This window comes from Haemaphysalis longicornis, unplaced genomic scaffold, assembly GCF_048455015.1.
Source record: "Haemaphysalis longicornis isolate Haplotype H1 unplaced genomic scaffold, Haemaphysalis longicornis Haplotype H1 scaffold_13, whole genome shotgun sequence".
Classification (NCBI taxonomy): domain Eukaryota; kingdom Metazoa; phylum Arthropoda; class Arachnida; order Ixodida; family Ixodidae; genus Haemaphysalis; species Haemaphysalis longicornis.
In genome coordinates this window covers 70,199,151-70,212,075 of record NW_027526233.1, presented here as the reverse complement: position 1 = coordinate 70,212,075, position 12,925 = coordinate 70,199,151, and the positions used below count along the sequence as shown (strand labels likewise).

The following is a 12,925-nucleotide window of genomic DNA, read 5'->3' as shown; positions in this document are numbered from 1 at the left end:
TATTGCAGGGCTCTACACTTCAAAACGCTGCTGACCCTTATTCTAGCCTATTAAGGGCGAACTGGGAGTATATGATGCAAGAGCGTAATTAAGTAAAGTGAGAGCAAACAAGGTAAGCGGCGGCCTCGCAGTTCGCCTGACCGCCTCGTTTTACGGCCACTAACTTGGGTATCGGAAAACAGATTTCACGCTTCTTACGCTCGCTGCATTTTGTCACTGAGACACGCAACAAAACAGAAGCTAACGCTACACCATGTATTCGTAACGGCGACGTAAACAAGCACTGTTTAATGAAAGTGCAGGCGTAGTGCACAGGTACGCAAAAGAGCGGCGTGCCGCAGCTAGCCTGCGGTCCGCCGGACTCGCTGGCTTTTTAAAGCGCGATCATCGCCGACTGCGTCAGTCTTCTTTTTTTTATTGGAAGTTGTTGAAAAGTCCTTGTCACCTAGATTATTCCTTTAAACTAGAAGATTCACTTCAAATTTCTCTTCATACGACCATCGGTCGGTGAAACTAAGAGTGGCAGAGCGCCATCACCATTCCGGCACTTCCTTCGGCGCTGTAAACGTATTTAGCGCTGCAAAGCGTTTTCTCCTAATGCCAAGTTGATCGCTGGAAGAGATCGGACGTGTCGGGAATGGGCTGGTGACAATGTCGCAAAACAATCGGGAGCATTGAGCTCATTTTGCTTCTGTCACCACGGTATCCTATGGGACCCGCGCAGCTTTGTACTACCCGGAAGTACAGCCCGGAAGCCCCTTGCGGAGCGCCCCCTGGGCAGCGCAGGAGGCCTATATTCCTCATAGGCGTGGGCGCTCCTGTACGTGGCGTATAGAGGCCACGCAGCTACACATTCCCCGTAGGCGAGTTTTGAGGGTTGTCTTCGCGCTGTGCCTTCGCCACTGACGCTGCCGTTGCTAGGCCGCAAATGAGCACAAAATAACATAGAGTAAGCAAAATCATTAATAACGCATTAATTACCCTAAATTGCAGAAAAACGCAAGCTAGCCTCTTTTTATAGTCGTTTTCAGAAGCTGCGGCGCTCTCCCGAGACTACTTGCGGCCCCAATGCCAGGCTGGTAGGGAAACCAGTCAGGAGAGGGCACCACAGTTTACGTGGCGAATCACTGCGACGCACCTGACAGCTGTCAGGTTCAGTGTAACTGCTTTAACTTGTTAGTGACACGAAAGGTAAATCAGTCTTTGAGAGGCGTGACAAGCTCCGGAAGTGAACACAAAGTGAACAAAAGCCCTGTGCTAGACATGCGTTACAAGATTACCCCCCGCAACAGAGTGAAGTGCCCGCACTCTGAAACAGAACTGGCGCTTTGATGCAATGATCTAGAAGTCACAGATCCTTTGCGCTTCTGAACGTCCTTTCTTTTTTCCCAGTTAGTTTTTGTAATCAATGCAGAAGACATAGCGTTGCACTTTGATGTACCCACAAAAAAGTTTTTGATCGGTTAAATATTTTCATTAAACACTCAGGAAACCGTGTGTGAGAAGCCCATTTAGTAGCTAGTCAAACGTTGTGAAAGGTCCGGTAGAATTGCTTCGGTGTGGGCGAGTTGGTTCGTATCCATTTGAAACTTGAGAGATACGGATAGCCTACAGTTTCCGCTTCAGAACTTCGGCACCTTCCTTAAATATTTCATAAACAAATTTCAAGAGACAGACAGACAGACAGACAGACAGACAGACAGACAGACAGACAGACAGACAGACAGACAGACAGACAGACAGACAGACAGACAGACAGACAGACAGACAGACAGACAGACAGACAGACGGACAGAACAAACGTTCATTGCGTAACACTATATATTTCATGAAATAATAGTTTCGTGAAAACATTGCCGCGCATGTTCTCGCCTCCCGGCAAATGTCGTCAAAACCGATAGTAACCTTCTGTCGCTGCACCCACTTAACTGCCTCTTTTCTCTCTTCGCCCACCTTTCACTCTCTTCCCGTCCTGTCTCGCTTCTCCCACGCAATGAAAGTTTCGTGAATTAAATTTTTCCGCGTTCGCACGGCTGACCCGCAATCGGTTGGAAGCTTTTGTTGCTGTTCGTCTTCGCGCTGGGACACAAACTCAATGCTCGAGCGCTAGCCCTTTCTGCATTTTGTGGTAAAACCTTTTTTGAACATGTTTTTTTGTTTTATTAACGCAGAAATTACGTCCCCGTCTATTTTTAATTAAGAGAACACCCGCCGCGATGGCTCAGTGGCTAAGGATTTGTGCTGCTGAGCACGAGGTTGCGGGTTCGATTCTCCGCCGCGGCGGCCGCTTTTCTGATGGAGGCGAAAAGCGAAAACGCCCGTGTTTACGACATTTCGCCGCCCGTTAAACATCCCCAGGTGGTCAAAATTCATCCGGAGCCCTCCACTACTGCGCGCCTCATCGCCTGCATTGCGTCGGTGCGTTAAACACTACAATCTATCAATCAATCTTAATTAAGAGAACACTGCACGTGCCATCTCTGTATTTCTTTTCAGACACTCCTCCAAGGCATACTTAAAATAAAACCTTAAGTGGCGTCACTCCTGGGGTCCGCTTCGAGATGGGCCGAGTTCACTCCACTACCCATATTGTTGCTGCTTGAGTTAGAGAATAGTGAGAAAGAGCACCCAATACACCACACGCAACTAAACGATCTCATGGCCTAGGATCAACATAAACTAGTGGAGAGGCGTAAACATTTAAAAACTCTTTGTTTCACCACTGCGTTTGCCAAACTCATAGTGTAACTTTACTAGGTGTATTTTCGCAAACGTAGGCTCAACAGAATGCAACGCTGGTAGGCACTCAGGAGTCACCCTCTCCCCTCCGCGGTCTTTTACGTTCCCAACGGTAAACGGCGGGCACAAGTGAAGGCATGTTAGGTAGAAGACAAACCTATATATGACATAGGTCATGTCAGACTGCGTTTTTCAAGGATGTGTCCATCTATGAACCCTTACAAAGACATAATGGTTGCGAACTCATCGTTCTCCCTGCGTTAGGCCTCGTCCAAATAGCTTCCACAACCGTTGCTCCCGCAGGATGGATTTCTCTCAGTTCGCACTTTCTGAAAACTGGCTTCAGCAAGATTTGATGTCCGCCTAGGTGGTCGGATACTTGAGAAGACACGAGAAAGCGCCGAAAAAGACAGCACACAGAAAGGAGACAACAAGGCGAGCGCATCTTTCCTTGCGCTCGTCCTGTCGTCTTCTTCCTGTGTGTCTTCTCTTTGTGCGCTATTCTCATGTCTAAAAACTGGGTGCACACACAATTAAAAAAAAAAAAGTTTCACTGTGGGTGACCTTCGCAGCTGAATATAAACGAGAAGGACTAAAGTCCAACGCCTCGCTCAACCCGCGTGAATCGCTTAACATGAACACGAGTTGTCATTGACAACGTAAAATAGTAAAGCCCCATCCCAGAGCTGCCCATGCGAAATATGCAAAAACAACAATAATGAGAACACGAATTCACTCTGTCCCGTTTCTATATTTCCCAAAGACGTAAACGTATCTACCACTCTTTTCTTATCCTCAATAGAGCACCTTGTGTTACTGCTTTTTACGGTTATGGATATATCCGTACAGACAAATCTATGCGCTCCTTTCGTCAAAGCTATGAGTATTTTTATTGTGCGATTTTCTTTCATTGGGGTGTGTACATGGCACTTGTTGAAAACTTTATTTTTCTGGTTTTCAATCCCAAATTGGGCAGCGTCATGGAACGTAATAACAGGTTCCGACATCTAGATGGAAAGTGCAGCATTAGAATCATCATTCTTTTTATCTGTTGTTCATTTATGCACCTGCATACTTTGTCGCAGCCGCTGCTCCTGTATTTGTCTCACCAAGCCGTTCGTGTCGGCAATTCGTACCATCCATTGGAGGCCCCGCCCGAGTTCGTCAAAAAGTTCGACCACATCAAGGATCCCAGCCGGCGGATATACGCCGGTAAGCGTGTCGGGAAAAAAATATTTCTTTATTGTGATGGAATGGGAAAGTTGATCGGGAAGAGAGGCGTTATCAATGCCCTAGAAACAAACTCCATTAATGTAGTGTGACGGAATAGCTTAAAGATCACTGCAGCGACCTCCCTGGCAGTGAGCATTCCCGCCTGCGGTAGACATTACTGACATAATTTATGCGGTTGACAGATGTCGATTGACACACCTCAATTCGAAGACAGGTAACCTCAAAGAGCCGCCAGAGAGGGCCGGCTTCAGATTTTGTGGGACCTTTAATAGTCCCTGCAAGAGTTGCGAAGAGTAGGCAGCCCGAATGCGCTACCATGTTTCACGTGACCTTCAATTGCGGAAGGTAGGAGCTAACACTTCTCGAGAGGGGAAACTGCGTTAGTCGAAAAGCCAAGAACTCCTCCAACAAGACCGTCGAATACATTACATGTGAACGTTGAAGGTTGTGATGTGGATTCCCTGGTTGACATCGTCATTATCCGTCATTAGCGAAAATTTGTGTTCACGGCTCCGAAAAGTACCAACCCCGTACCCTGGCCTCTCATTGTGTGGTGCCAAGTTGTGCTAGAGCCGTCTGGATTCTGTACAGTGCGCGTTTTCATTCAGGGAATTCGACACCACATCCAGTGCGCGGTCTTGTCTTGCTGCTCCCACGAATTCATTCTAGGGTGGGATTTCCTCTCTTCGGCGTCTGCTGTCATCTCCTGCCGAAACCCGGACATTGCGATCGCCCCTACCGGGCATACGGACAGCAACCCCGATGTTCCGCAGTGTCGCGTGGTGGCGAGTGCAGATTTTGTTCTTAGGCCTGGCTGTGAGACAAGAATTTCTATTTGTGGTGGCCATTTCCGCGAGGGAGACGTGCTCCTAATTCCCAGCGCTCGCTTTCTACCAAGGGGAATCGTTGTCGCAACTTGTCTTGTAGGTTTCTAGCATGGGCCTGCGTTGCAAGTAGCCACGAACACTACACCGGAAACGATCCTCCTACGTCAAGGCACCACGATCGCTACCGCTGCGGACTCCGAAGCCGTCTCTGTTCTTCCGCTTTGTTCTGTTTCCTCCACTTCCCAATCTCGCACTATGCCTCCCCACCCTGACCTTGCCGCGAGAATCAGCTCCGACCTCTCCCCACCGCAAACCGACTGCCTGCTGAATCTCCTGCACCGGCACAAAGCTTTATTTGAGTCTAAATGCCCTACACTTGGTCAGACATCCGTGGCAACGCATCGCATTGAAACAGACGGATCCTGTATTATTCGCCGCCGCCCATAAGTATCCTCCTCTGAGCGAAAAATTATCCGCGACAATGTTGCCGACGTGCTGCAGCGCAAAATTATACGTCCATCTAAGAGTCCTTGGTCATCCCCTGTGGTATTGGTACGGAAAAAAGAAGGGTCTGTTCGATTTTGCATCGATTACCGCGCACTGAATAAAATCACGTGGAAGGATGTATACCCAATGCCTCGCATTGATGATGCCTTGGATTGTCTGCAAGGAGCGGAATATTTCTCCATCCTCGATCCCCGCTCTGGTTATTGGCAGATTCCAATGCACGAGGCCGATAAAGAAAAGACAGCCTTCGCCACCCCTGATGAACTCTACGAGTTCAATGTGATGCCTTTTGGGCTTTGTAACGCTCCTGCAACGTTTGAGCGTATGATAGACACTGTACTCAGGGGCCTTAAATGGAAGGCTTGTCTCTGTTACCTGAACGATATTGTTATTTTTTCTGTAAGCTTTGCTGAGCACTTGAGACGGCTGGATGAGGTCCTCTCGTGCCTCGCCAGTGCGGGCCTTCAGTTAAATACTGAGAAATGCCATTTCTCCACCCGCAGCATCCAAGTCTTAGGCCACGTCGTGAGCAAGGAGGGTATCCGACCTGACCCAGAGAAGGTGGCTGCTGTCGTCAAGTTCCCGCGTCCTCAGCAACAAAAGGCGCTGCGTAGCTTTCTTGGCCTGGCGTCTTACTTCCGCCGTTTTGTACGCAACTTCGCAACAGTTGCTTCACCGCTCAACAAGCTCCTCTACTCCGGAACTTCCTTTCAGTGGTCGGACGACTGCGAAGTGGCTTTTCAGCAGCTGAAGGCCGCGCTCACTTCAGAGCCTATACTATGCCATTTTGATGAATCGAAGCCTGTCATCCTTCATACTGACGCTAGTGGCCATGGGATCGGTGCGGTTCTCTTGCAGTCGGATCAACAGCGTCGGGAGCGGGTTATTTCGTACGCCAGTCGCTCCCTAACTTCCGCGGAGAAGAACTTTAGTATCACCGAGCAGGAGTGTCTTGCCGTGGTTTGGGCCGTCCAGAAGTTTCGACCCTACCTCTACGGCAGGCACATCACGGTCGTGACGGACCACCATGCGCTATGCTGGTTGCCTACGCTCAAGAATTTATCAGGACGCCTCGGACGCTGGATACTTCGACTTCAGGAATATGACTTCACTGTCACATACAGATCCGGGAAGAAGCACCTCGATGCCGATGCTCTTTCGCGTTGCCCACTGCAGCCGCCTGACACTATTTCAACATCGGCACCACCAGACAAGGTGCTCCCTGTCGCATCTATCAACTGCACATTGGTTAACCTGTCACGCCTCCCAGAACTTCAAAGACAAGACCTCTACTGCCGTACTATAATAAACCGTTTTACCGGCTCAACCGCAGCCTCCCAACAGTCGGTCCCGTCGTCAGCTTCAGAGCTTCCGACTTTTCAATGGTGTGCTGCATCGTATCAACCATCACGTATCTGGCCACGAATGGGTTCCCGTTGCACCGCGCGCCATCCAGCCGCAGATTTTGGAAGCCCTTCACGACGATGCCACAGCGGGTCACCTAGGCGTCGACAAAACATATGATCGCGTCCGCGGTCGCTTCTTTTGGCCTGGACTTTCTAACTACGTGGCCCGCTACGTCGCTTCGTGCACTTCGTGTCAGCAGCGCAAACGATCCACATCACCACCTGCCGGACTGTTGCAGCCACTTCCTTGCCCTTCTACGCCATTCGAAACCATTGGCATAGACCTTTACGGACCGTTGCCCTGCACAGATTCTGGCTACCGCTGGAATGTAACCGCCGTGGACCATTTAACACGTTATGCGGAGACAGCACCCATTCGCTTTGGATGTGCTTCAGAGGTCGCAGATTGCTTCTTGTGTTCCATCCTGCTGCGTCATGGTGCCCCTCGTGTCCTTTTAAGCGATCGGGGCAGGACAGTTTTATTGACTATTGTTGAAGTTCTGCGTACGTCGAACACTGTTCATAAGACTACATCCACCTATCATCCACAGACCAATGGGTTGACTGAACGATTTCATCGGACTCTCTCTGATATGATTTCAATGTATATACAGCCTACCCATACCAACTGGGAGGTGATTCTCCCGTTCGTTACGTTCGCCTATAACACTGCAGTTCAAAAAACGACCGGCTATTCTCCATTTTTCCTCGTCTACGGCCGCGACCCACCATTCATGCTCGACGCTTCATTTTTATCGGCTCCTGTATCCGCATCAAGCCCGCTCTCTGAGCAGTTCGTCTCCCGCCTTAACCACTGCCGCCGAGCTGCCCGTCTGAATACAGAAACCAGCCAACAGGATCGAAAGAATCGCTATACGATGCCTCTCACCGTGCTGTTCGGTTCCGGCCGGGCGACGAGGTTCTACTGTGGACTCCCACGCGTAGGCCAGAATTATGTGAGAAATTTTTGCGCCGCTTCACGTGTCCCTACACAGTGCTTGAAGAAACCTCCCCAGTGAACTATCGTGTCGCCCCTAATTCCGCCCCACTGGACCGCCACTACCGTGGCACGGAAGTCGTGCACGTCTCACGCCTCAAGGCGTTCGTGCGCCGAGCTTCCCCAACACTTGCGGCTGGGCGGTCGCCTCGTCCACAGGGGCAAAATTGATGTGAGCAGTTAGTCGTGCGCCAGCTCTTTGGGACATTGACCGCTACCACAGTTACCTAGGGGCCACTATGCCATACCTCATCTTCCTCTGATAGTCGTCCTCAACATCATCTTCCACCTCGGGGCTCGTGTCCGCCTCTTCACCGCCAGCTGAGTGTGTGTTCCGCGAGAGCTGCTACGCCTAATAAACGTCCTTTACCGGCTGTCTTTCAAGGCCCTTACAATATATATTGCTGGCGGCGTATAGCACCCCCCCGAAACATGTTTCTAGGTACACCACTGACGCACAATAAATATAACCACGGTAAGTTTCGCGCATGCAAAGAAACCCCAGAGACGTTAGTAAATTCAGTTGATAATCAACACTGTGTCCTGTGCATTTATTTCCACTATCCCTGGTTTCGCGCTCAAGCTGAAATTAAAAATGATTGTGAAGCTACTCGCACAATCAGAAATTTCAAAATGCCGATATGATAAAGAGAAAGAGTCACTTCCCAACGAAAGGTGTCAGATCGTCTGTTTAGTTCCTACAGAGCCCAAAAGCCGAATCAATTTAGGTACACTCCCTTGCGTTCTCTTCGTTTTTATACAACCTCCTCCTCAGCCAATATGCAAAACCGCACCTTTGAAGTTATACTAGAATTTTTTTTTATGTATTATGATGTGACACCAGTTTCCGCGATACTTCTCTACGAAGTTTCTGATTCCATTTTAGTCTTAGGGATTTGTATCGGTCTGCTTCGCGCAATTATTGATCGTGTTAGATTTGCATTCGTGTTCGATAGTTCCCCTCATGTTTTCTAGACTTGGAATCCCTTTGGCCCTTCGTGGCAGCACTCAGGTATAAAAGCACCTGAAGCGTTTTGTTGCGCACTACTGTACCCCATTCTGTACAGATTTCCCTGCCAACTGTAGACAGGAATACAAAGCAACATTCAGTGATATTGAGCTCTTTATCCGAACGGCATAAAATTGTTCAGATAATCAAAACAGCCCGCTTTTAGTTTCTGAGACCCTTGGTGCGTGTAAAAAGGTGCGGGAGAATTTTGATTCAGAGGTCGCCCGTCGCAACTACATACATTTGAGGGCACTCACCAAGGGACGTTGTTTATGAGTGGCCCATTGCTTATTTATACATTTGTAAAGTTGCTCCATTGTTTAGATCGAAACTTTGGCCTTTTGTCCATGGACATACTTTCGGAAAACAGTGAAAAGCAGTGGACTAATGTTATTTGGCTCATTTCTGTAATGTTCGGATGTGGGGTAACACTTTATTTTTTCATTGAAGGAGCGCAAACTTTCCTAGATTTTCATTTGATGAAAACCAAATCAACAACGTTGTCAAATGAATATCATGCGTTCGATGAATATTGTGGTCAAGTTTTGTTGTATGTGTAGTTGCAGTTTTTACGATAATTTTGCCTGGTTTCTAAAGGCTGTACAACATTTTATTTTTCTTTTCCTATTTCCGTCTCCACACGACACCCCAAATCTTTTCAGGTGGATTGAGCTGTTTCAAGCTACAACAGCGCAGCTTTTTCTCCAACCACTTTTTTTCGCTGTCGATAACGCCAAAAAATGGAGAAAGCTCCCACTAGCGCGTAATACTTGAAAGCAGCGATTCTGTTCGCAACCTCCACGACCAACACGACAGTTTAAGTGAACGATTGCAGCCAATTTGCTTCTTCTTCGCTGCAGCAACGAAATTTACTCCATCTTTGTTGCTTTGACGGCGCAGAATAATCAAATCGAAGAAGCAAAGGGAACTTACGGAACGCGCACACCTAATCTAGGCGCCGGCAGGTGCAATGTGTACCCTATCACATGTTCTTTGGGGAGACGGTAGCGTGTATCCTTTCTCCCCAGTCTCAGCCGACTGAATAAGCCGTTTGATTCTCGGGCACCAAGTAACGCACAAAAGGCACCGTCATCCTTTTGACAACACTTGTGCTAGCATAATTACCACACAAACTCTCGAGAAACCCCGAACCAACGGTGAAGCAATCAATCGCCTCACGGCCTCACAATCAATCGCCTCACGTGAAGAGGGTCGCCATTAGAAAGGCCGGCATGACGAAGGACAGCCTGTTAAGGCTCGTTCACTCGTTCGCCATGAGCCACGTGGGGTACGTCGCCGCCTTTCACAACTGGCGGCTAGACGAACGCAATAACATGAATGCGATGATCCGCAAGACCCACAAGACGGCACTCGGACTTCTCGACTGCACGAGCACAGATAAGCTACTGGACCTCGGAGTGCACAACATGATCAAGGAGATCGGAGAGGCACAGAGAGCCGCCCACCTCGAGTGGCTGGCGGCAACCAAAACCGGAAGAGCCATCCTGACGAGACTGGGCGTAGACCCCGACTCGAGCAAGGACTGCTAGGGCCGCACGGCAGAGATCCCGGACCAGGTAGGAAGGAGAATGAGAGTCTATCCCATTCCAAAGAACATGAGCCCCGAACACAACCGGGAACGGAGAGCGGCGAGAGCCAAGGCAACTGTCGCATTACACGCGGAGCTGCAGGGGACGAAGTACGTTGACGCCGCGGAGTATCAGGAACGCTGGGCATTCACGGCGGTGGTCATCGACGCCAAGACCGGCGGTACGATCACCGCGGCGAGCGTACGCACGAAGGAGGCGTGGTGCGCGGAAGAGGTGGCGATTGCTTTAGCCATCTCGGATCCTGACTGCAAGACCGTGCTGTGTGACTCTAAGAGTGCGGTGCGAAACTATGCCAAGGACAGAGTATGTTTTGGGGCAGTGCGGGTGCTCGCCGCGCTGTACCTCAAGGACAGAGAAGTGACAGTTAAGGTGTTCCCGGCCCACGCCGGGAACAAAGTCTCGCAACGTTACCAAAACCACAACGAGACGGCGAACTCGACCACGTGAGAGCTAACAGGCCACGCGGCCGAATCGAACTCGTATGCGAAATGGTGGGGGGAGACCAAGGATAAGCTGGCCACATATAACGAAATAAGAAAGCACTACAGGCTAAGCAGGAGGAGAATTTCGCCGCCCGACCGTAGTTTGACTGGGGAACAGGCGGTGGTGTTCAGACAGATGCAGACGGGTTCGCTACTGACCCCGGTCATCCTGAAACACGTGTGCCCCGAACAGTACGAGGACGACACGTGCAAGGTGTGTCACAGTGCGCGAGCCACTGCGACCCACCTGCTGTGGAACTGTACGGCAAGGTCCAGCGAAGCGGCAACAGCAACAACGATCCCGCCATGGTTCGAGGCTGCGGCGCAGAGCAACGACAAGAACGACCAACTCCAGGCCGTCCAGCTTTTCCTGGTGGCCCTTGAAAGGCAAAAGCCCGTATTAAGCCAAGAGGGCTCGGCCCCCATTCAGGGGCAGCTGAAGGACCTCGAGGGCGCAGAGAGGCGGCTGCCGAATAAAGGGTATTTGATAGGATGACGTAGGGCGCGTCAAGGTGCTCCATTAGGGACACCACAGCAGGCGATTCAATCAAGTCTTTACTCACTCACTCACTCTGGCTTTGCTAGTATGATGACACTAGTTTGCACTTCTGGGCAGAACATGATGACGACATGCGCGCGTAAAGTCCGTTTTCCGATAGTTTTTTTTGCATGCGCTAAGCTGCTGCTTTGTTAGACAAATACTGTGCAACCATTTGATATGACTCTGTATATATTGGTTTAAATAAAGTTACCGATACTAACTCCGTTGACCTACCAGACACTAGTTCGAATCCTGCCGGTGCCGGTGATTCCATTTATTCATACTGTTATAGTTTTTTGAAACGGTGGAATCAAGGAATTTCCAAACATCTTCTCTTGTAATGAACTTGACCTGCGGAGGATTTAACGACTCACGGCCTGATTTATTGATTTCCTGAGTGTGTGAATAACTGATTGATCGATTGATATACATTACATTGTCAAGTCCGCCCCGTGCTCATCCTGATGAGTGTTTTGTTTGTGTGCTGCCGATGAGCGCAGCCATGGTGTCGGCGCTGGACGACTCGGTCGGCCGCGTGTTCGGAGCCCTCCGGGAACGTCGTGTGCTCGAAGACTCTGTGTTCCTGTTCTGTTCGTCCAGCGGCGGAGACGCGTTCGAGCCCTCCGCGGGCTCCAACTGGCCACTGCGGGGCTCTAAGGGCTCGCTCTGGGAAGGCGGGACCCGCACGCCCGCGCTGCTCTGGAGCGCCAAGGTGACCGCGCCCCGCGTTGCCACCCAGCTTATGCACATCGCCGACTGGCTGCCCACGCTCTACTCGGCGGCAGGTATGTACATCTCCCTTGACTCATTCGGCAACGTTCGTTGTCTCGATGCCCATGAGTTCGAGAACCACGATCTCCGAAATAGTGATCTGAGCGCGGCCCTCTAAACAGGGGTAGTGCATCGGCAAATAACCATTCCCGCCCTTACGCGCACTCGTAGTAGCGTTGAACGGCTGCCACGCACACGCGGCGATTCCTCTGATTCCTGTTAAAGGGGCCATGAACAGAAAATACGTTTGTTCAATTGGTAATAACTAGCTTTGCTCAAGTTACTCAGCTCTATTCCAGCAACGAAAGGTATCTTTACGCAAAACAAAAAGCAGAACGGTATTGCAAAGCTTTCAAATATTCCCGCTACAGTGACGTAATATGAACAGGAGCAACGTAATATGGGCCAATCCTAAAAAAACATAGCTCATTAGTGTGTAAACTGCACTTTATCATTCCAATGATACGGTCAAAGAGAACTAGAGACGAAACTACAATCGTCTAGCCATGTTCCAAGGTGGTGGCTTAGTTTAGCAAGGTAAAGCTGTAGACTGGGCTAGTTTTTAATTCATAGTGAACAAATGTAGCGCAGCAGAAACACAAGAGACGGATAGAATACGCACGGACGAGCGCTCGTCCGTGTGTATTCTATCCGTCTCTTGTGTTTCTGCTGCGCTACATTTGTTCATTAGTTTAGCGGCCGCCAATCGCGGAATTAGATTCTGTGACGTCGTCGATTAGCTGCCGAAATGTGGCAGAGGAATAACCACTGCTTGAAGTGTTTTATGTGCAGAGCACTATATG

The 12,925-nt window shown here is 49.8% G+C and overlaps 1 protein-coding gene across 1 annotated transcript in view; it reads left to right on the top strand.

Annotated features, from left to right (window-relative positions):
• Window positions 1–12,925, top strand: part of LOC144163886 (arylsulfatase B-like) — a 52,632-nt gene that overhangs the window by 25,237 nt on the left and 14,470 nt on the right. Inside the window, exons 6-7 of the mRNA XM_077694556.1 lie at window positions 3,825–3,951; window positions 11,852–12,136. Of these exons, the coding sequence (XP_077550682.1) occupies window positions 3,825–3,951; window positions 11,852–12,136 (412 nt within the window). The remainder of the gene's footprint in view (window positions 1–3,824; window positions 3,952–11,851; window positions 12,137–12,925) is intronic.